We start from the raw sequence: 24,792 nt of genomic DNA on the forward strand, positions 1-24,792 counted from the left end.
CCTTATACATTTTCATTAGCAGACTGCCATGGTCCAAGTCATATTAAGTTAACTCGTGTGATAAATCACAAATGCAATGCCTCGTTTTTGAAGAAAATCCTGGCCTGACTAAGCATAACGTATATAAAGAAAAAAAAAAAAAAAAACGTTATGCAGTGCAACGTTAAGTGTTTTTGTTAAGGATGCGGTGGCGACACATCACCAAACCTTTAAACCAAAATGAGGACATTTAAAGGTGAAAGGTAAATGGATCGAGTACTTTTACTGAGCTGAGTAGTTTTTGAATGTTCAGCACTGAGCCTGTCGGTGTCAGACTTCTTCGTTGTGTATGAAGAGAAGGAGAGAATTTGTAGGGCTTCATTGTTGATTTTTCAACCAAAGCTAACTTTTTTAACACTTCCAAGTGTAAATGCTGTTTATTTTTTGTATCTTCATTATTCAAAAATATGCTAACTTCAACCTCTGATCTGTCTCTGATGTGTTTCCACAGCACCATGAAATTCGTATTCACTGTACATTTTTAATCTGGCTAAATGTGTTTTACCAGAACATGCCAGCTTTGAAATATGCAGAAACAAGTATGGATGCTATACTTCAACTGTATTTTTCTTTTCAATGCTGTTTGAACAGTTTAAGCAAGCAATACATCAAAGATGTGTTGAATATGTTTAGATAAAGTGTGAGAATGAAAGACAGCTTGGCTACACACAAAGAGGTTTATTTAAAATTTATATATGCTATTTGAATGTGTGAATTTCAAGGTGGGTTTATTGGAACACGGCTGTGGGTAACATTTTCAGTGTCGCACATTCTTATCCATCGTTTATTATCTTGACAAATTTTTAGTTTTTGAAAATATTGTCTCTTTACCAAATGTTAAAGAGAATAAGTCAATAAAACATAACCAGAAGTTTACAATAACTTGGGTCTTTTGTATGTGTGTGTGTGTGTAACTATTCCCTAACTGTAAATGTCTTTGATTTACGCTTTTGCTGCAGATTTCATCAATGTCTATTCAGACTTTGACTTTCCACTTGCGGCGACTCTGGCAGCCTTTGAATCCAGACCTGTCTGTGGTCAAAAGCCTCACAAGGAAAATCCAAGAATGGCCCCGTTGAATAATTGGCCTGATGGTGAAATGAGTCTTTAATTGCCTGGTGTGTTTTTTTTTTTTCCCCTTCCACTGTAAGCGTTTGATGGTTTCCTTTGAATGTTTTTTTTTTTTCTCCCCGCAAAACTTTCACAAAACCAGTGCAAGGGCCCGGGTCCAGCTGAGCCTCCTATTACTGTGGCCATGTGGAACAGACAGATGGATAGTGAGCTGTACTCACCCTCCTCCACTTCACCCACAGACGCTCTCGTGTGCCAGCGTTTTTGTTTTTTTTCAGTAGACTACATAAACAATTTGGTCTCTCGCTCAAAAACGCTCTTATGGATGACAAGCAGCTGCAGCAGTACATCCCACCGCGTAAGACAAACGCGTTAGTGCAGCCTGACCCGTCGCATCAAACACAACGCTCCTCGCTTTGACTGGTTCTGTGTTGAGGTGCACACTACACTCAAATTGCACTGTTCTCCGTACTTGGAGATTGGTTCATTCATCTAACAATCTTTATTTATAGGGCACAGATTTTAACTTGTCAAGCACAAGAGTGTTAAAATCAGAGGCCCACCACGAGTTCTCCAGACCCCCCCTCCCCCCACTCACAACCCGTACTCCGTCAGTGTGATTGGATAAAATAGAAAATAGAGAGTAAGATATGACAGAGCATCAAGAACCAGAGAGGATTCACTGAAAAGAAGTAGAGCCCCCACCAACAGAAGGCTGCCCCGGACAAAAGTCGACAGATAAGAAGGCACAAAACCATGAAGACATTTAAAAAGGGGAACTTAAGCTCAGTCCAAAAACACTGGGAGTGAATACAGCGATTTTCAAACCAGTGAAACGTGAACCTTCTTTCTAGTCCTCGTCGGCACATGCAGCTTAATTCTGGAGGTGTGAAATACTGCGTTCCATGAATCGATACGACTGGAAATAAAATCATACATCAGAATCTGTTAGCCAGAGAGAGAAATGGGCAGCCTATGAAGTTAAGTTACATTTTTGGAAAAGTGAGGGGAGTTTTCGGATTTACAGTATATCCTGTGACTGTTACGACCGCCTCTTCGCCTTTGAATTTCTGAAGAAGTAAAAAAAAAAAAAGTTGGGACGGATGCAGCAAAAGCCATTTTCAGTGAAGGAAGGTCACGACTGTTGCAAGTCAGCAGAAATGTCCTCCACTCAGCAAAATAGCCTGGACTCCGTCCAGAACACCCTCTCACTCCTTTATTGACGACATCAGTCGTAACAGGAATGAACATGTTTTCCATCATGACTCGAGTAGAGAGAGAGAGAGAGAGAGAGAAGCATTTTGTCCTTGAAATGCATTGAGATTGCTGTGTCGTCCACTGGAGGTTCAAGAGTGTCTAGAAATGACATTTGGTAGTTTCATGGGAATCAAGACAGAAAAACGCAGATCTTAATAATGGTAATAATTTATTTGTTCAGGTAGAGTAAAAGTCTTTGGCAGTGGAGAACAGAAACTGAGGGCGAGAGCAATTCAGAAAGAACGGCTGCATGGAGGCAATGGATTGGGGGCAAAGTGGGACAATCACCCTCCTGTGAGGAATGTTGTATTCACTTTCTCAACCGGTTCTACAAAAATGAAATATTGGCACAATCATGGCACTATAGAAACAGAATAAAATGAACAGCCTCTGAATGTTGTTTTAGAAGTAGTGATGGTGGAATTTAAAAGTACGATTGTTTTAGAAGTGAGGAGTCTCACCAAGAGAACACAAACATGGGACTTTACCGTATGAGGCAGTGTTTCATGTTTTTTTTTTTTTTGGGGGGGGGGGTGGGCATAATGACATGAGATGTCAGGCACTAAGTTTTATTTTATGTACTTTGAATTAACAAGTAGGTTTAAATCCCTCAAATACTCTTCAGTCTGGCATATGCTTTTGGCCTGAATTATAAAAAAAAAACATTTAAAAAAAGAAGAAGCAACAATTATGAACAAAAAAAAATAGTAACTTCTTAAAGAGAAGAAGGAATGACCCGCTTACAGGGCGGTACACTCAATCTTCTATTATTCACATCCCATTGGCGTCTCCTACCAACTGTGCAACTCCATAGTTCATATAATGAAGGGTAAAGAGGTACAAATATGCATCAGTCTGAGACACTTTATAGGATGCTTTCCATTTCAGCAAGATACCTCACACATCTCCATTGATATTTGGATTTTGTGAGGGAACGTCCGTCTGCATTGAAAGGCACCAGTAAATTGCATCTCTACGCCCTAAAGACAGAGCAGGTAAGGCCATTTTTTTTAAATCATCGCTGAGGACTTGATAAAACCAAGTGCTTGAACCAATCAGAATGCCCGTAACGTGGCATTCGTCACGCAGCTCACAATATGAGAGGGTGGAGATTAAGCGCACATTGTGCACGAGCCAGACACAGACTAACGGAGGTGTCTGACTGGGGGCAAAGAATGACATCACAGCTCCTGTTAAGTAATTAATGTCATTCGGAATACTGTTAGAGGTCCATTCAGTCATCAACAAAGGCAAATGGAGTGGATACTCAAGTCTTTTTTTGTTTGTTTGTTTGTTTGTTTCAGCGTGTCATCACTCTTCTGTTATGACAAATGTAAAGCTTGAGCTACACAGGCATCAAACAACAACAAAGAGTTCATTCAACATCACAATACTGTTGGAGGTCAGGAGTATAGCTGCTCCCACATGTGCAAAAGAAAAGAAAAAGAAAATCTGTTATAAAGAGTAGAGGCCACTTGGGGTCGCCGTTTCACTCTTGTCACGGGAATCGCGAGTCCCACTGGCGCCGCAGTCACACGACACTGCCACGAGGTGGGGGCAGATGATCACACAGTTCAAGACGAGACCCCACTGCTGACAGAAGAATCAACGACAGTCCGGGTGCTCCACATCGCTTATGATGTCCTTGTCTCTCGTGAATTTATCTCCCCATCCATCACCACACTCCGTATTGAACCCTGAAGTAGTGGGGAAGGGTGGCAGACTGCCAGGGCGCTGCAGTCCAGGGTCACAGTGTGACTTTGCTGAGTCTGAGAGAGAGGCTGGAGCGGTGCTGACTGCGGGGGAGCGTGGAGCTGCAGCGGCTGCGCAGCTGGACCGGTCGACCCGCCGAGCCCCGAGCACGCAGCAGGAAGTCGAAGTTGGCCGAGGTGTTCATAGCGTAAAAGACGTTGGCGTTGTCTGGAATCACCAGCTCTGAAAGGGAAGAGAAGACACAAGACAGTTAGGGACCTGCAGTTTGTGATGATTTAGAAATTTGAGTTTGTGTCATTCATACAATCTCAAATAACTCATCCGTGGGATGAACTAGAATTAAAAATGTTGAACCGTGAACTACCAGTCGTCGTTTTTATCACGACTTCTGCTTGGTTATTTAGGAAATCATCTCTCTCTCTCTCTCTCTCATAGTGATTGAAGTGACTTCACAAAGTGAAACCAATATAAAACCCTGGTTCACCTCTGTCTTCAGAAATGACTTGGACAAGCTCATATCCGTCCTCTGGCTCCACGTCAAGGTTGTGCTTGGCCATCGCTCTGGAAATAACAGCCGGCGTCTTATCTTGATTGGTCAACTGCGCAGGAGAGGACAAAATTGAAATCATACACATTTAATAGAAATTACTCAAAACAATATTCAGGCTCTCACGCAAGAGTACAAAAATCCCTTTAGTTCCTCACCAGTATGCTTTTGTACAGATTGCCGTTGCCCTGCTCCAGGCTGACTCTGATGATACACGCGTCCTCGGCCTGGGTGTTATACGTTGGCGTTTGAATCGAGGAGCCTGGAGACAAAGGGGTGAGGGAGACGGAGCGTCGGTGGGTGCAGGCGGGCCCGGGAAGGGAGGGGGATGTGGAAGTCAATGTGACACTGGTTGTCGACGAGCTGGTGTCCATGGAGTGGAGCGAAGTGCAGGAGGACGATTCTGATAGCTTGAGAGACAGAAGAAAAATAGCACAAAATTACACACGCAGTCATAGCTGAACCATTGTTCTATAATCTAATTGATTTTCAAACACAGCGAGACAAACATTTTATTTTTTTACTGTGGACGATGATATAAGCTATAGTCTCAAAATGTTACGATTATGAAATGTGGTCAACTTTAAGCATCACTACAACACTATTTATGCATATTACATTCTGGTATTGCACAATTGTCTAAAAAGCATTAAAATTCGCAAACATAGCGGTAAAATACCCACCATCTTAAAATGGCATTGGGCTTTTAGTAAAGGATTTACCGCAGTATGAACAGAAAACTTTGCTTTTGAAATACAACACACCTTGTTTTGCTGGGAGTCAGATGCGAGAGCGGGGGTGGCGAGTCCTTCACTGTCTGACGGGGTGCTGGAGTCACTGGAGGACACGCTGACGGAGTCCATACTCTCCCCCGAGCTGCCAGTAGGGGGCGAGCGTGGCGTCTCTCTGACTGGAGAACTGGATGAATTACTGTCAGTTCCAAGAAACATCCTGGATAAGAGAGGAAGTGAGTTATTAGATAATAAAATAAAGAGGTTCCAGCAGTGACCGTGTACGCTCTAAATATGATATCTTCAATATGACATTCCTAACCCAAAGCAATGCATGCTGAACTTTATATCAGGCCCTCCTTTATTAGCGTCTCCTCTGTGTTTGTACTCACAGGCTGAGTCTCTTCACCATGCTTTTTCGAGCTTTGGGTGTAGTTGGACTGCTGTCCCCGAAACCCTCAATCTCACAGGACAATGCATAACTGCAGGAAAAAGCACAATGTCAACATGACAGATATGCATAATTCTAGGGGGCACAAGAGAGCAGGTAAGGTAACAAGCACAAAGGAGCAGTAGGGAATAAAGAAATGGCATAATATCTGTAATTAGAGACAATAAGAAAAGAGAAAGAGAAACTTCTTTTGTGTAATCGTATATGCGAATAATAGATCCAACAGATCATGACTCATGCAATAATTTGCTTGTGTTAAAAAGGATAATGGTGGTTTCCAAGAAAGAAGGTCTTGTGAGTAAAGCAGTACCTTTCTTCCTCACTGAGCTGAGGCTGGCTCTTGAACCAGCGCAGGAACGCCGGGTCTGCAGTCAGGCAGTAGCTGTTACAGGCCGACTGGAGCAGCTTGATCTGAGCGATCACCTCAAACTCCTGCAGAGAGAAAAGAGAAGCCCCCGGTGTTATTTGAAGCTTCACTTCAAACATGTAGGCTCCCACAGATCATCTGGGCTCCCCGTGTGAATAAGAACTGGCCGGGGTATAATCATGTCATGGAGGCCGACTGAAGACCGCACTCACCCTGCGTCTCTTCTCAAAGTTGATCAGACCACCCTGCGGAAGACACAAAGAGCGCGCTGTCAGAGCCGGCACATCACATACCAGTGGCTGCTTAGACAAACAGCATTAGGTGGACCACGGCGAAAAATGGGCCGACAAAATTCCTCACGCACTCATGGAAACTTACGCCACATAGGCTCTCAGATCTGCAGAGTTGTGTAAACTCACAGACACTTGCTCCCAAATACTGGCAGCACACAAAGATACACACACACTCAGCAGGTGCTCGGGTTTTTGTTTGTTTTTTATTCTTCTTTTTCTTTTTTCTTTTACCTCTACTAGATCTGGCAGGGCTGTGTCCATCATGGTGAGATCCGTCAGAAATGTTCCCAAGTAGGGTATCGTTCCTTGCATTGCTCCCTGTGGAGGAGAATCGCATTTAAATATTTGACATTTAAAGAACATAAAGTGAATTCCCTGCGAAGCAACGGTGCAATCATATATTTGTTTACACTGTGGTCCTCACAGATGGCCAGGCAGTTTAATGCAAGGACAGCACACAACGCATTAAGTAAACAGAGCAAAGCATGCGGCTCCATCATTCTGGAGAGGCGAGAAATCACTTTGCAGTCCATTGCTTCGGAGGAATGTGTTGTTTTAAAATATAAAGCTCAATTTTAGCTCCTTTAGGAGGGATCCATTTGTTGGCGTTTGCTTCTGAAGCTCCCAGTTAGCCCGTGTTTGTCTCACCATTTCCTTCTGCAGCTGGAGCCTCTTGTGGGTGCGTTTCTGGTGCTCCTTGGCACAACTCTCCAGACTGGCAAACTTTGAAGTGCCTTCCTGTAGGGCAACACAAAAATAGGTTTGTTTTCCTCGAAAACATAGCCGGCGAATAAAAGATTGCTTTTAGGATTTATGACTGCAGTTGGAACTCAATGAAAAAAAATTAAATCATCCATATCCGCGCATTCATTTCAATGGGACAACACAGTTGGAACTCACCCTCATGAGTAGCTCTCGGCTGGTCAGGTAGTTATTGTGGTCAGAGAAAATGTCGGAGAGCTCCTCAAACGTTTGCATGCTGTCTCTGTGTCGAAACAAGATTTCAGTCAGCTAATTGGATTGAACACAACGGCTCGAACGCACGTGGAAAAGAAAAACTGTAATGGGATCTTATTGCATTCCTCCAAATAGCCGATTCTTCCACAAAACAAAAATCGACTGAGATTATCTGCATAGCAAAGGGCTTGGAGGCTTACTTGTGCACGCAGGCCCATACTCTCTTCAGCCTGTACAGGGGGTTTGACTGTAGCGCTGAGACAATAGCCCGCAGAGAGGAGAAGTTTTTTCGTATTCGACACTCCTGTTGGAAGATATTGTACACAGTGATGATCCACACATGGCCCACAACTTTGCCAGTTTTATATCAGAGTGAGTCTGTAACTTTTTCCCCAACCTGAGCGATGTCTATCCAGCGCTGAATGATCCGTGCTCTGACATGCGGTCTGATCTGCCTGTGCTTCAGCACTGTGTTGACCACGCAGGCCGCTATAGCATTGAATTGAGTGATGGTGGCCCGGATGGTGGGAGCACTGTGCTTGTTGTGCTTCTTATCTCTCTGAGACCAAATAGAGCCCAGACAATGGTGGGGCACTACCTTTTTAAACAGCACCTGAAGCACCACACAGAGTAAAAAAAAAAACGAAAAAACAAATAACTGATGTTAGTATGACAACATTGACTAAATATGGAAAGAATGAAAACTATGTGACCTTTCCCCCTCCTGTCTTCCGCCGCATTTCCCTCCACTTACTGCATCCATGTAGGTCAGTTGCTCGGCCACCAAGTCAGTCTGAAACGACATGAAGTCTTCCTGGACCTCAACTTCCACTTCCTCTTCTTCTCCGAGGCAAAAAGAACAGTTGCCCAGGAAACCGGCTGCAAAGCAAACAAGAAACAGTGTGTGTCACTAAACTAATTTTGGCATCTCATGGTTTTCTTTTTTTTTTTTTTTTAATAATCAACATCGAGGATAACTATTACAATGACAAGTAAACAGTACCATCAGTGTCGTCCATGCCGGCCTGACCCTGGAGCTGCTCCAGCAGCCCCTCTGCCCGTCTGAGGGCCTCTGACCCCGGCAGAGCCTTGCGCAGATACTCCATCAGCATGTGAAGACAGGGGTAGTCTGGAGGCTCCTGGAAGTCTTCGGGACACTGGTCAAGCCAGGCACGCAAGATAGACGCTAAGGCACTATAGAAGACAGACAGGGTGATGTTGAGAGAGCTGGGAATGTCTTACAAGGAAAGTAAATATGTAACACTGCTGAAAGTAACACTGATGTTTTATCTTTGAAAGTTTCCCTTATGTAACCGACACTTCTCTGCATATGCAACTCACTTTCTAATGGCTCCATTGGATTCAGAACCGTGGCATTTGACCGTCTCCTGTTGATTTTCTTCTGTGTTTCCATATCTGCCGCAGGAAAAAAAAAACATTCATAATTTATCCAACTTAGAATCAGAACATTACGCTGGTATTATTTATACTGCGTTAGTCAGATGAAGGGCACCACATTGCAGCACACCTGTCTAGCAGCAGCTGCAGCACAGTCTGTGTGCTGGCGAAGGCTCTGTAGGTGGAGAGGAAGATGGAGGTGTAGGTGAGGTCGTTGTCTCCGAACGCCGTCAATAACGTCTCCACCAGACGCTCCAGAGTTCCGGCTCGGATACTTCGGATTTTGCACGTCTCCAGCTGACTCACAGTGTGTCCTGGGGGTAAGCGATCGCCCTCCGCCTAAACACACACACACACACACATACACAAACGTTTATTTTACTTTGTTGAAGCAGCACAAACTCAATTTTAGTTACTGGTACTGACAAGTGTTATTTTGCTTTCCCTCAGCTTTAAATTCAAATTCAAGATCAATATACCCAAACTGCACTTTAGGCGTCTAATTTGCATTTTTCCAGATACAATGAGAAAACATATGAAGTACATTAAACACAGCACAGTAAAGATAGGATCTTTGCAGTAAGAATAGCTCAACAATGAAGGTGTAAGAGGCTGGGAAGTCTCGGAAATGGGAAAGACAATCATGACCTATATTTAGTTATGATTTCTCCAGATGTGTCCGACCATTGTTAATACATGGGTATAAAGTGAGTGGCTAACACCGGCAAGGAGAGAGAAGAAGAGGTGGCACAGATACAAAGTCTCACTCTTTCTCACTCTCTCTCTCTTGTGAGAGAGAAAGAGAGAGAGAGACTTTAGTGTAGTGAGCACGCTATAACAGGAAAAGCTCCAATCTGCTTTTAATCACAGCGAGGCCCTTCCTCCACTGTCCTTCCAGACAAGAGAGGAGGACAGCAGCAGGGCCAAGTACTCCCACCACTCCCATCTGATAACAGCCCAGTACACACAATAAATATAATTGTTTATCTCCGCGAGGTGATCCGCTGTACAATCACTTACACAGGCTTGAACGTCTCGGTGAACAAAAGTATTTGCGACAAAACCCAATGACTGCTCTTCATATAAACAAAACGCAAGTGTGGCCACTGATTAGAACTGCTTTGTTCACTGACAATCGACTGTTTATACTAATCATGCTCATGTCTTAATGGGGAGTTGTCACCACTCTCCTCTACTAAACTGGCAGCGCTGCACAGAACTGCCATATTGTTTTAATTAGCCGTGATACAGTGAGCAGTTTATCCCCATGTCAATACACCAGTACTGTCCCGAAGCCTCGGGGTATTTATACATTTCTTTTTTATGTGCCAGTCCTTATCCACGATGCCAACTACGCAGACACGAGCAAGTCTACGACACAAGATCTTGGCTTTCCAGCTGAGAAAGGAAAATCCTATTTTTTGTTTTTACTGGGAAGACTCAGAAAACACAATAAGGACAAAGCCCCCACTTGGTTCTCCTGTACACTATAATAACACACTCTGCAACGTCTTATTATGTTATAAAGATCCCAGGAGAGGAAACAGCAATTCCTTTTATTCAACAAAAAAAAATGCACAAGTCCAAGAAAAGCCCTGAGCTCTCCTTTTTTCTGTCATGGCAGCATTTTGTAAAACTGTGTACACTATAATGGGGAGCGAGCAGTTTTGTTGGCAGCTGGAAAAGTCACGAAATCACATGCTCTGGCTGAACAGCCCAGTTCTGGGGAAACTGTTGGTTTTCAGCAGTCAAGTAAAAGGTGTTTGCTAATCTGGAGGACGTATGGGCCAGAAGGTAAAACAATAGCATATCCAGCAGAGCATGAAGCTGAGAGACGTTCTGAGATTCAAATAAAAGCTTCTTCAAACACTCAAGAGGCATTTTCTGTTTTCCAGCTTAGCAGTCTGTCATGGAGCGAACTGGACTGCTTTTATAAATCATCTGCACATGATAAAATCCCAGACTATGCAGCTCAAAATCTGAACGTTAACATCTTTTATATAACAGGGTGAGAAAGTGGGGGTGGGTGGGGGGGGGGTTAACCGTCAGTCTACCTCAGCGACTGTTTGAAGACTCACTTCTCTCCTCTTTGACAGTATCCTGAGGTTCTCACTCGACGTGAGACTTAAAAACAGGCTCACTCACCCCCAGCCATCTTGCTCCCTTGTTGGCTGCCTGCTGGATCTGAACCCTCTTCAGTGTCACATTATAGATGGCTCCGTCCTCGACTTCCTCCCCCCAGTCCTGCACCGAGCTCTGAAGGAAGAAGAAGACAAAAAGCTCAAAATAAATCGCAACAAGACCAAGGATGAGAATCAAAACACGGAACAGTCCACTGTGCACACGAGTCAAGCAAACTTTCACGTGTGTCATTTCGATCATTTCACAGGATTGGAATTAACTATTGCAGACCCGTTTGAAGTAAAGCGGACTAAATTATAAAAAGAAAAGAACACAAATTCACCACTAACCCCCCCCACCCCCACCCCCAAAAAAAAGAAAGAGAAAAAGACTAAAGTGCAGTAAAACATCAAGAATGACCAAATCCCCAACCCCCACCCGTGCAGGCTGCCAGGCCTCACTCCCTCCTTCTCTTTCAGCTTTTACTCCCTCTTTTATTCCCTATCCATCTCTTTCACCATGTCCCTGTCTCTCTGCAGCTGAAGTCAGAGCTGGACTGCTTTCATGAAACTCAAACCAGCTTCAGATAAGAGGCAGAATGGATAAAGTCTCTTAGACAAACACCTACTTCGCAAAATTTGCATCACTTTTTTTTCCCTTCCTGTTGATTGCTGTTCAGTTCGTCGTGCGATACAAACCAAAGGACGCCGATTACAAAAGTATGTGCAGCCACATTTAAATGAACTTGTAGGACTCCATAGACGTGTGCACAGCTTGTGACTGTGTATTGAGATGTGTCCTGTGAAGAACGGACTGAAATCAAAATACAAAACTGCTCATAGAGACAGGCTGAGCACCACAGAGACGTCAACACACGGAGACAGAGACAAAAACACAGACGTTGAGACAGGGAAGGAGGAGGACAGGCCAAATACAAGCACCACGCATGCAGTATTATGGCCAAGTCTGCACACACACAAAGATAGCGGCTGCCAAGATTACTCTCTCTTGTCCCCACTTTCATTTGCACGGCTCAATAGCAAAGTCCAGGCGATTCCCCACATAGACAGGCTGCCAGAAAAAAAGGTCAAGGGTCAAAGCTGATGTTAACGGGCTCAACTGTGGGTCCGGGAGGCCCGTGGCACTCAGCCACGCCGAGTCTGTGTTTTGGTTTGAACAGAAGCCTGTGGTGCAGAAATGAAAATTTGAGCTCTTCAAGGAAAACAGAAAACTAAAGCAAAAAAGATGAAAGTGTGAGGAAAAAGTGAGAAAGGGGGTGTAACTGACCCTGTCAGATAAAACCAAATAAGCATGTTTGTGTGCCTGCCAGTCAGACTGAGGATTTGTCTCAATCACGTATGCATGCCCACCCCTGCTGTCCTGCTGTTTTACATCTCAATCTAAGTTCAGCGACGTCTCTCTCTCTCTCTCTCTCTCTCTCTTGCTCAGCTAAGCTGCTGGCTGGGTGTCCGGCTGCCTGGCCGAGAGACAGATAAATACATCAGTGCATGAGTCATCCAGTCCACACACTCCCAAAACAATAGCAGGAGGTCTCTGTGCAGGCTGGCTGCTGGGTTCAGTCTGTAAACACCGCCTGCTTTTTTTTTGTTTTGTTTGTTTTGTTTTTTCAGCAGCAGAGCGATATTTTAATTTCCTGAGCTGGATGATTCTGAAACGAGTGTGTGAGTTAGTTTACAAATATGAATGTGTTATGTATATATATATATATATATATTATATAGAAACCATTGCCAGTGAAATGCAGGACCAACAAATGACTTTACGCAACAGATGATAGTAACAATACGTGTGCCAAAACATCCTGAAATGACAATTTGCGCTTTGAAGTAACTTCATGTCCCAGACACAGAGGAGGCTCACAAAGTAGCAATGGAGGACACCAAGCTGAGTCTGGAGGTAAGAAAGGCCTCAAATGAAGCTAATGTCCCCACAAGTGTATGAGATACTCGTGTGAAATAGTACCCCGGAGATAACAGGAACAACAGTTGTGTTTCCTTTTGCTCGGACGCAGCGGGGAGGCGGTGATCCCCCCCACCCCTCAACAATGGTCCTCTCTCTGATGCTCACTGACCCCCGACATTAAACTTTTAATATCCGTCACGACCGAGAGGAAAAGCTGCGGATTTTCCCCCTTCTTTGCATTTATTTATTTTTGAATCACATCCTTGTTTTGTTTTGTTTTTTGTTTTTTTTTAATGCGTCCCAATCTTTGCGCGACACGTTTAAACACCAGCTGGTTTTTTTGGAACCGAGCAAAAACAATTGAAACTGGGTGTTCAAGCCCCCTCCACCCCTCCTCCCAACCATTACCCCTCCTCCTCTTCTTTTCCCCGTTATCCGCTACTTTCCCAAGCCTACAAACCCCCTCCACCACCACCCCTTATCCCCCCCCTTCAACGCCACAAACAACAGAGCGCGTGCAGCAGAAGACGGAGCGGCGCGCGACGTGCGCACAGAACAATCACATATTTACCATTTTAGTTTTCCAGGCGAACTTCATGGTGAGCGTTTCTCTCATGATCCGAGGACGGCATGAGAACTAGAGAGTAATCCAACAAGGAACGGAAGGAGAAAACAAATTGTCCCTTTATATTAAAAAAAAAAGGGAGAGGGGTTAAAAAAAAATCCAAACCCTTGTTGAATTTCTTCGTCTCCTTTTTTTTTTTTTTTTGCAACAAACACACACGAGTCCTCTCTTCTGTAAACTCCAAATCCACCTCCTGTGTCTGTCAGCAGGCTCTCCCTCTTCTACTGAATGACCGAACTCCTCCTCTTCCTCCTCCTCCTCCTCCTCTCACTCACAACAGTTCAATCTAAACTCCTCCTCCATCTCCTCTCTTCTTTTTTTTTGTCCGTCTTTCAGTGACAACAATGTGCGCACTCATACGCATGGTTGTGGTTGCTGTTTGCGCAACAGACATACACGAGAAAAGATAAATCCTTTTCAAGTGAAATTGGTGGAAAGTGTAGATTTTTTTTTTAAATCTTTTGCGAGGTGGTGGTTGTTTGTGTTGAATTTTTATTTTCTATAAAGAAAATGGTAAAGGGATTTTACTTTAATAGCGCCTCTCCACTGCTTGCGCAGCCGCCAAAGCTCTCGTCACATTCACCCACACATTCACACATCCACTCACACACCATTGCCATCCAATTAACTCAGAGCCGTCTTGCTCAAGGACACTCCAACCTGTGGATGTGAACCTTCTGATTGTGAGACAGCCACTCCACCAACTTATACTTCTTCACTTCAGTCATCCACCATATAAAAGGGTGATGATAAATGATAAAGTGACTTTTAGAGTTTAATTTTATTGTGATGTCTTAAATTGCTCATTGATTTTAAGGTTAGTTAGTTTTTTAAGTATTTCTCTACAATACATTTATTTCACGATATATAAATCACATTTCGTTTTCGTAAAAACAAATTTGACTTTTTTAATAATCCAATTTTGAAATTATCACATGGCAATACAAATCAAAGTTATTGCCTATCTAAAACTGTGAATTTTCACACCTTATTAATGTTAAAATCATATTTGTGTCTCACCTTGTCTTTTGTTTTGGCCTTCATAAATCAAAGCCATGAATGTTGAACCACCAATCTGAGTGTCTTTATTACTGCGTGTCCCGATGTGAAACTATACAGAATGATTTAAAGATATTACAACAGAAAAATCTGGTTGGTATGTGAGATGTGTAGTAGACACTATAATTCACTACAAAGCTGTGTAATGCCAAAGTTAAATCAATGTAGGGTCATTGCCACAAGAGAAGAGTATTAATAAGATTAATAATAATAAGATTATTATTATTATTAATAATAATAATAATAAGAAGAAGAACAATAATAATAAATAAATAAATAAATAAATAAATAAATAAATAAATAAATAAATAAATAAATAAATAAATAAAATTATTATACAGGTGTTTTATAAGGCCTTGTAGCTGTGTCTGAGTTGTGGAGCAGCTGCAGCCTTGTGGTCCCTGTATGGGACAATACAAGGAAAGCTGTGGATGCCGTCAGCAGTACTGTGCATTGTCAGTGAGAGGAGAGGAGAATAGGCCGAGTGTGTGAGAATGACCAACACTGTTTCCACTGTGAATGTGTCGGTACACGTACTGAATGTGCCCACTCGTGAATAAACGGGAAGATGTGAATCAAGTGGAGACTTTGTGAGGGGGTCTTTTTGTGTGGTAAACACAACGCAAATGTGAGCAAGCAGTGGTTCATAAATTTACAAGTCCATTACTTCCACTAACGAAATGCCAAGCGACTGATCCAGAGTCATACGGCCAGTCAGGAGGGGACAGCTGGAAACCTTGTGACGCTCATTGTCATCTGGTTCAGTGGGAGATATGGGCCCGGTGTGGCCCCCTTTTCAATATTGTCTTTGCATATGCGTGTATGTGTGTGTTCATGGTTCCCATAACACTGACATGTAACTCAAACGTCATACTCAGCGTCACTGGGTTGACGGTGCAACAGAACACACAAATACACTCGTATGCACCCACCCAACAAGGTCCCCACTTTACTCAGAGGGCACTGAAAGGCCAGGGAAGCCCAGAGTGAACCTCGGTCTGTGTTCCTTTACATGTCGTAATGGTACCGTATCATTTTTCCTCTCGCTGACACTTCAGCCATGCAGCGTATCTGGCCAAGGTCCAGTTCCCAGACTGAGCTGGCCGCCAAGGTCCAGTTCCCAGACTGAGCTGGCCTGGTGTACACTTGGTTCTTCAAAAACTCTGGGAAGCCCAGAGGGGCAGTGGGAAGGTTGCGACCCCAGACGACCTCCATCTAAGCCCCGGGGGAGCAGGAGCATCGGTCCGATCGTGGGAGTGATGTCACTTCTCCGTACAAACAAGACGTCTGACAAATGTGACAGCTGTTGCTCTGTGTGATGGATGACCTGCTGAATACGTGCCTCTTTCAACTTGGTATCAAAATCAGAAATGGATTTTCCTCATCCTGAAATGAATGTTTTTTCTTTTGTTAAAAAATTACATTCTAATTTTATTATCACAATTAGGCAGTGTCTGTGTTTTCAAGTAGAATTTCAATAAATGTAAGGACAGTTTTGAAATGTAAGTGAATCCAAATCCACGTTGAATCAAATTTTCAGCTTTCTTAGTTGCTTGAGGAGTTTGGTACCAGCGTTGATTAGTAGCCTACACAACATTTGAGGCAAAAGTGGGCAGACTTATTATTATTGTATGTAATCTATCTGTAGATTAAGGCTGTTATAAATAATGTGCTGATTAATGTTAATGCACATTGTTGATAATTGTATATTCCTGTATACTGATATGGTCGATTCTTTTTTGAAGTTTGTTTTTCCACTTTCAGGCTACTGACGTAGCACACAAGAAAAGCCCTTGACAAGGGCAATTTCTTTTTTTTTGTTTAAATAATACGTTGTTTCCATTATTAGGCTTCCCAAGTACTCTCTTCTCTGTTCCACGGTCAGATCTACAGTACCAACAAAAAGGGGACAAAAACAGGAGGAGCGCTGCTCATACTGTTATTGCTCCACAGTGGGGAAAAACGCACATTCCAGGAAATCTCCCACTTCCTGCCTCCAGCCTCCTGACTCCAGTCAGGCTGCTGTCCTCATACCTGACTGGTTTGGGAGCCTCTCCGGCCTGGAGCACAGTCATTAAAGCAGACCAATAAGGAGGAGAGGAGAGGAGAGGAGAGGAGAGGAGAGGAGAGGAGAGGAGAGGAGAGGAGAGGAGAGGAAAGGAGAGGAGAGGAGAGGAGAGGAGAGGAGAGGAGAGAGGAGAGGAGAGGAGAGGAGAGGAGAGGAGAGGAGAGGAGAGGAGAGGAGAGGAGAGGAGAGGAGAGGAGAGGAGAGGAGAGGAGAGGAGAGGAGAGGAGAGATTGTGGCTCCAAAGAGAAGCAAATTAAAGGAAAACAACACAGAGAAACCAGGAACGAACCACAGATACACAAGGGAAAAGCAGCAGTTGAGATCCTGAGTTGTGTCATTTCTCTGTGTTTACAGATGAGATAAGGTCAAGTATCAAAGACAGTGCGGCACATCGTTGAGATTAACTTGGAAGCGCGTTATCTCTGCAGTGACATGGAGACGCTGAGGCAGAAAGGAGAAAGTTCACAGCACAGTAAGAAACTGAGAAGATCCACGCAGGCGGACAGACGAGCGTGATGCAACACCACCGCCTCGCATCCACAGAAAAACGTCATTTCGACATTTCAGATCGGAAAGAAACATCTTGCTCTTCCTCTCAAGTAAACAGAGAAGAGACTCACCATTCTTCCCATTCAGAGGAGTATCAACTGTGAATAAAACCACTCGCAAGTTACTGTATAAAATTAACACTTGGGGAAAGATGTTTCCTGGAATCTTATCTGGGTCAAAAGTCTCAGTATGTTCATTCCCATTTTTTATTTGCGCATTCCTCTCGTCTTATGCACACTTATCTATACGCAGTCAGTTTCATGTATTTATCACACTTGCATTTCACTCTTTGTTGATTTGTGGTTGGTGGGTTTGTGTTTCTTAAGCATGCTTCCCAGTAGAGGGCAGAGTTCATAAACCGCTGTGTTTATCCAGAGTCAGCAGAGGTTTGAGCGAGGACCAGGCCAGAGCAAGAAAAACATATAGATATGATGGTTTGATTTATAGTGCAGAGATCAGCAGGATCTGCTGTGACTGAATATAATCCACAGATGAGACAATCAAAGAAGCTTAAATAGGTCATTCGGAGGCAACGCTGTCAGTGAAAGTCCATATTTTTTTTGACTTACCAAGGTGCAAGATGATTTGTGGGTCTGATAGTGACAACAGTAAAAAATAAAAATAAAAATATGGAGAGTTACGTGTCACAACAACTTGCTCTCTCTGTCTTTCTCTCTCTGCTCGGTCAACTGAGTCCTTTGTTCCAACGGCCACATTAAAGCTCTGTCTGCTTCGCTCCTTCCCACTCTCCCTCTTCTCTTATGTCATGTCTCTGCTCCCCTTGGATCTATTGTCCCGGCTGTTGTGGGGCTCTCGCTCGCTTTTCTCTTACTCGAGAAAGAGAGGGTGACATCATTAGTTTCCAGTAAAGTCCAGAAAACCCCCTTCCCCCAGCGCACTCCACATACAAGCCAGACTCATGCAGGCTTCAAGGAAAAGTCTTAGTTCAGTCCAGGTGTTTCATTATCACCAACAATACCAAACCATGCAGAGACGCAAGGAAAATACTAGACAGACATGCTTTTGTCAGCCTCCATATGGGGTCAGTCGGACCGTTGCACTAAAGCAGGGATAATCCACTCTGAGCTATGATGACTCAGATACCAGTTGTTAAGGTGATTTCAGGTGTCCCTGTATTTAAGTTAAAATAAATAAGAGGAGTCCCAGCACACCCTCCCCCAAAGGGCCTCAACCCTGACGCCCCCCAGAGATCTAAGCCCTGCTAAGCCTGGAATGAATCGGTCTGGACTGGGTTGGTTGTCTGTCTTGCCCCCCCCTCTCCGCCTGCTAACTCGCACCCCACCCAGTAAGAGCAACACCATCTGTTGCCCTGCAAATACATACTACTGAAGTTGTCACAAATGCAACAAAAACAACACGAGGTATCCATCAAAACAGTAAGATGCAGGTGACAATTGCTTCCCTGCAAAACCCCGGACCGACTTGAAACCTTCAAAACCCTAAGCAGATTGCAAACGTATAAATTAGAGTGTGCAAATCAATATGATTATTTGCATGCATACAATAAGCTGATATTTCTGTTAAATGCACCTTAAAACTGAATACACTGCTTTTCTTTTTTATTTCTGGTGTGTTTGTGTGTGTGTGTGTGTGGGGGGGGGGGGGGGTTTGAGTGGTGGGAGGTGTCACCTGCATTAAATCAAAGTGTGAAGAATGTGTGGATAAAGATGTGTGAAAAATGACAGTAGCACTAAAACGTGCAGTACAAACATAACTGTTAGCATAACATTGGCAAAAATATTAAAAAAAAACATATTCAGTTCTGGAACAACATGAACAAGACATATACGTTTCAAAACATAATAAAAGTAGATCCGCTTGATGCAGGAAGTTCTATAGTTACGTTAATTGTTTGTTTATGACTCAGCAGAGTTGTTATTGTTTGGGTACTGCTGACATAGGGATCATTTGTGTGCTGACCACTCATATTCATAACTGAGCCCCCAGCTTTACTGAAGGTAACACACACACACACACACACACACACACACACACACACACACACACACACACACACACACACACACACACACACACACACACACACACACACACACACAAAATACCAGCTTGATCCCAGTCATGCGTCATGGCTCACACTGCATGCCCTGGCTGAGCGGGAAACAGAGAAGGGATTTTGGTGCATGTGTGTGCTGGGTGGGAGGGCACGTGCGCACATGGACACACACAAAGGGAGTCGCGCATGCACCCATACATGCATGCGTGTGTCCCACTTACCCCTTGAATATCTGTACAAGGATGAAAGGGTTCAGGGTTTTTGTTCTTCAGAAGATATTGTGAACCCCACACATGTGGTGTGCTGCATTCATTTCCTGCAGGCCTACTCTAACCTCAACCGCAATCATTACTCTATCACACATGCTTAATGTTAACCTAAAATTAACTTCAACCCCACTCTCCTTTTATCATGGCATAAAAAAAGGACATGTTTTTTTTTTTGTGCCCGTGACTGGATCACCTGCTTCATATGAACCCAAATCTATGCTTTTTTCTAACCTTAAAATGTGCTTTTTGTCACTATAAAGATAACATATAAAGATAATAAATGTAGGTCTCCACAATGATGTAAACACACGCACGCATGCACACTCACACCCACTAAAGCCCTCTAGTATCTAAACCTCAGATCGGTCCTCACAAAGATGGTAATATAAGATGTACAAACATATAAACAAAGACGCACAAAGCTGCTCCTGTGGTGATGTTGCGCTGGGATGAGTGGCAGGGACAATGCCTGTGGTATTGACTTTTCACACCAGTCCCATTATGTGACCTAATTAGACCCAAGATCACAATATAAACCTTGACAAAGCTGCTAACGGACAGACGACTTGACACCCAGTTGGTCATTGGAGCATGTGAGCAACATTTTAAGTGGTCAGTGGAATAAAAGGAAGACACAGACCTGTTTTTGTAGAAAACAGACGTCTGAATCGGGTAAAAGGAGACAAAAACCAGACAAACACGAATGGATTCAAGTTCACCATTGAACCGTGAATTATGTTTTTTTTATTATTATTGCTAACAAGGTCAATAACAAACCAATAAATTGTGGCTTCCTGTCTTGCCAGCTGTGATATATTTGAACGAGAAAAATGTCGATGTCATAAAGTTGGTGTTTGAACGAAACATACCGAGTTTCGTTGAAACTCGGGAAGAAACGGGTCATAGGCCTTGAAAACTAGTCTCATCCGGATGAAAGAGACTCTCAACTGTTGAAATCGTTGTCAAGTCATCAAAACACATGACAAGCAAAGTCAAAACTTTGAACATGGAAACACACTGACACGTCACAGAGCTTCGGCATGAAACGTGAACTTCTCTATTCAAAAAGACAAGAAAGAGGAAGAAGGAGTGCTAACTCAGCTATCTCACTTTCTTTCAATGGAAAACACGCATTCATCAAGAATCTCTGAACCCCCCCCCCTTCCTTCTCTGTCCTTGTTTTCCCTGTATAAATTCACTTCTGCCTTTTCAGTGAATGGCAAGCTGAGGTTATTGAACTGTCAGCTTGTTATTGTCACCCAACGGGTGTGACAGGGTGGCCGATAGTGCCTCTGCTGGGGGTTTTTTTATCGATGGGACCTTGAAGCTTCATTATACCGTCCTGTCCCTCACTGAAAGAGGAGAATGTAAAGCAGCACTGCAGACCTCAATAGTTCGAGCAGTAAAATCTACCGTGACAGCCAATTTGGCTTTGTGCAATTACAGAAACTCAGTTTTGTGCGACAGAATTCAAAACTCCACTCATGCTCGTTCAACTCGTTCTCCCACAGATCCTCCATCATTTTTAATCACTGCGCTTAGAAGGAACATATTGTAATTGGGTTCTTTTTCTAGCAGTTCCAATTTTTCTTGTGTGATGTTCATTATCCCCTGTGGACTCCTGATAATGGCTTACACCTGAGCAGTAATTCTTTATCCCTGAAGTGAACTGTGGACCTGACAGCTGTCCATAACTGCACTGCAGGGTGATTACAGGGATGTAGTCGTCCTTTCCCTGCTTTTATGACGGGTATGCTTTCATAACCTTGTGTAAGTAGGCAAAAAGAGACACGATGGGACTGTCAAGAAGCTTTGGAGATGGGACAGAATTTGCAAATGAGCCCTGATATCAGTATTCTGTTTGCTGATAATAAAAAAAAAAAAACATTACATTTTTCTTTTCCTTCGTTAACTTAAATAACTGTGTGAAAAAAAGGTTTATCCTCCGATATAAACACATTCATAACCCTGTATTCCAACTGTGAAGGCAACCACAGTTTAACAATGTAAAAAGTAAAACAGTCACAAGGATGAGCATCTGACAGGCTGATCTAATGCAACGTGAGCATTTAGTGAGGGTGCAAGTGTGTCTGTAAGTTAACCTCTTGCCTTCTCACCCCCTCACTCAAACAATTGACGGAAACAGCGCAGTGAGATGGGGGGCGACACGTCGGCCAGGATGTCAGATAAGCAGGGAAAAGGATGACTTTACCAACGCTTGGACTCAAAACATGCTTTTAAGGATCAAAGCCTGAAAGTTGTTTCACTGAATTGTTCATTTTGTAAAGGACTTGTTGCTATTCACTGGTTGTTTTTGTTTTCATCCAAAGCTATACTTAAACTTTCTTGAAGGTGAAACCCTGAAGAAAATAAAAACACCAAAGTATGGGTTGCCCTTTCTGGTAACGTATATCTTGTAGCTTTAAAACATGTCCTTCAAAAAAGAAAACCAGTGTGTTATTTCTTTTTTATTGATTGTATTTGTTGTGACCACCATGAATCATTTAGCAGACTGAATTTACCCTTAACCAAATGTTATTTATGTCATTAAACTGACGAAAATACCTCCGATTGTATCTGGTGAAAATAAATCCCTCTAAAATAAAATATATCATATACACAACATGAACTTAACGCAATGAATAAATCTTAAAGTAAACATAAGCAAAACATTAAAAAAAAAAAGAAGCTAATAATCTATACAAGAAATTATTAGGCAAAAACAACAATGAATCCATCTAACCAGTTCAGCACGGCACTGCTACCAATCACTCAAACAATATATTAGACTGACATAAATGAATAACAATTATGAAGAAGAAGAAGAATATTTTGCAATAAAGTCTATGAATAAAATGATGTCTTTAATTACAAAGTACAAACTACACGAAGAAAAACAATTAATCTTTGTTTCCTTTGAGGTTCCCATAGTACACCACGTCAGGTACAGACATGTTATGGCTATTTTAAGTCCATCGAGGCTATCGTGCAGTTTTAGCACCATAGCATGACTTCTGTGCCTTGCTCAAGGATGGTTCAGCGCACCAGTTTGCAGACCTCAGCCTCTCTGTGCAGTTTTAAAACACCAAAAGAATTTTCACTTTGGCCTCAATACCACAAGTGTGCACATGTAAACAATTAGCCACAGCTAAGCTGGAATAAGCTGTGGACGTTTTCTGGTAATCACATTGTTCAGAGGAATCTGTGACCTCACGAGCAAATGAAATCCTGATAAATAAAACCGGCGCGAACTGCGTAATGCAATCAACGCTTTCTTATGATCTGCCTTTTGGCCGTCACGTATAACAAGTCACTGCCCCTTTCTGAAGTAAAATGAGTAACGGCTTTACTGTGAACTCTGACCAGTCAGCAGGACACACACACACACACACACACACACACACACACACACACACACACACACACACACACAAGCACGCACGCAAACACACACACACACACACACACACACACACACACACACACACACACACACACACACACACACACACACACACACACACACACACACACACACACCATTAAGCGGTAGTTACAGTGATTGTGAATTACTGTCTTTCATAAGAGGTCAGCTGTTTTCTGGACAGTGTCATCAAAGGTTACAGTTACAGTTGGCATATTGCATCAATTCAATCAGACCAGCAGAGGAACTGAAAAATTGGATATTCCTTTTTTTTTTTTTAAATGGCATGAAAAACCAAAGGTCGTTTAGGTGTTGAACAGCCTTTTATAAAAAGAAAAAGACACAACACACTGTTGTAATGTAAGATTATTACATTACAACAGTGTCTTTTTTTTGGGTCGGGGGGCTGCTAAGATACAGGATGTTTATCCCATCTGTGAACCATCCATACAGGACACAGCTGCCAACTCCCAGCTGGACACAGATTTGCTTTTATTTACTCTTCACCTGTAGTCATAAGCAGATCAATTGTTTGTGTTTTCACGATAGATATTCCTTCTCCTGTCTCTATTACCCCAAAGCACATCCCACGAAAACAGACCTTGGAGGCTTGAAAAACACCTCCAACCACCGCTCATATCTTACACGGTCAATCATCATAGCCATTCCTCTCTGAGATCTGAGGGTTTGTTTTGTTTTGTTTTTTCCACCCAATCTCCTGACCTTGAAGAAACAGTCTAACCTTTACCACCAAAATAAACTTCCCACACTCCAAACAACAGAAAGGCACAGGAAGGCCACTCATGAGAAGGCCAACATCTGCCAAATTGTTTTCGGAGACTGGAAGTACCTGCGCTCCCCAGGAATTGAAACAGAACACAATACACACAGGGCTGACAGACAAAACTACGGTGCCTTGTACTGAGTGTGCTGTACTGACCCAGTGATGCGGGCTGCTCTCTGGGGAGCGAGCCTGGTACCTCTGCAGGGAGACGCCTCCTTCCCCCTCCAGTAGTAAGGAGCAGTCCAGGTCAGAGCAGTGCTGGGGGCCCCCGGGCCAGGGCAGGAGAGTAGCCAGAGGGTACTGGGAGATCATGCTGACTGCCTGTATCAGCGGCAGGGGTGACAGGGAGGGCAGGGCATAGTCCAGTCTGGACGGCAGAGTGGATGAGACGTCTTCAGCAGAAAATTTTAGAAATGCGCCTTTGGTGGCCAGATATCTGTGTCCTCTTCTCAGGTGTTACTGATGGAAACCGTCTTCTGAAGTTGTCCACCTCAGTCTTCTCTCTTCCTGTTCCTCCTTATTCTCTTCCCACCAGAAACCACTTGCTTTTCTGTTTTTTTCCCCTCTCCTCTAAGCACACAGCCAACTCAGCTTGCAACAGCTCCCAACCGTATGAGTGATTTAAGTCTATTGTCTCTCTCTCCCTCCCTCTTTCTCTATTTCTCTCTCCCTCTCTCTCTCTCATTCCCTCCTCATTCTTACATTCATCACACTCACAGGGGGAGGAGTTATAAGTAAGTGGTCCTGCCCCCCCTCATCCCCCACTGAACCCTTTCAAAACTAAAAGAGAACGTCAATGATCAAGATATTTGTTTTAAAAAAGTATTGAAAGGCCGGAAAGCTGATATATATAAAGGAGGACAATATAGAGAAACGACAGCAATTCCCCCCCCCCCCCCCCCCCCCCCCAGGATGTAAGACATTTTCCCTTCAGTGTTGTTGAAACATGACTTTTCAAGTCCTTGTTGTCATTTAAAAAAAATCTACAATTATTTTTATGGGTGACTGAATTTTTTTTCTTTGAGTTCTTCTGCTATCTGTTGCTGGAAATGTTGAGTCTCCCGATGATAGGATGTGATACTGAGACATCGTCTGGCCTTATACGCAA

The 24,792-nt window shown here is 43.3% G+C and overlaps 1 protein-coding gene across 2 annotated transcripts; it reads right to left on the reverse strand.

Annotated features, from left to right (window-relative positions):
* Positions 1–2,529: 2,529 nt before the first annotated feature.
* Positions 2,530–24,231, reverse strand: rgl1 (ral guanine nucleotide dissociation stimulator-like 1). Of its 2 annotated transcripts, none has more exons than XM_080505886.1 (18): positions 23,841–24,231; positions 10,970–11,080; positions 8,955–9,163; positions 8,768–8,842; positions 8,430–8,620; positions 8,181–8,305; positions 7,824–8,039; positions 7,627–7,730; positions 7,370–7,454; positions 7,118–7,207; positions 6,701–6,787; positions 6,389–6,421; positions 6,120–6,241; positions 5,751–5,840; positions 5,392–5,578; positions 4,786–5,037; positions 4,565–4,679; positions 2,530–4,302 (listed from the first exon to the last, which is right to left on the reverse strand). In XM_080505886.1, exons 1-18 carry the CDS (start codon positions 23,994–23,996, stop codon positions 4,115–4,117), a joined length of 2,436 nt encoding a protein of 811 aa, XP_080362012.1. In that variant the 5' UTR covers positions 23,997–24,231; the 3' UTR covers positions 2,530–4,114. The 2 variants fall into 2 exon arrangements, with proteins under 2 accessions (XP_080362012.1, XP_080362013.1); XM_080505887.1 differs by lacking the exon at positions 23,841–24,231 and adding an exon at positions 13,440–13,672.
* Positions 24,232–24,792: the final 561 nt, after the last annotated feature.

This window comes from Blennius ocellaris, assembly GCF_963422515.1.
Source record: "Blennius ocellaris genome assembly, chromosome: 12".
NCBI classification, from domain to species: domain Eukaryota; kingdom Metazoa; phylum Chordata; class Actinopteri; order Blenniiformes; family Blenniidae; genus Blennius; species Blennius ocellaris.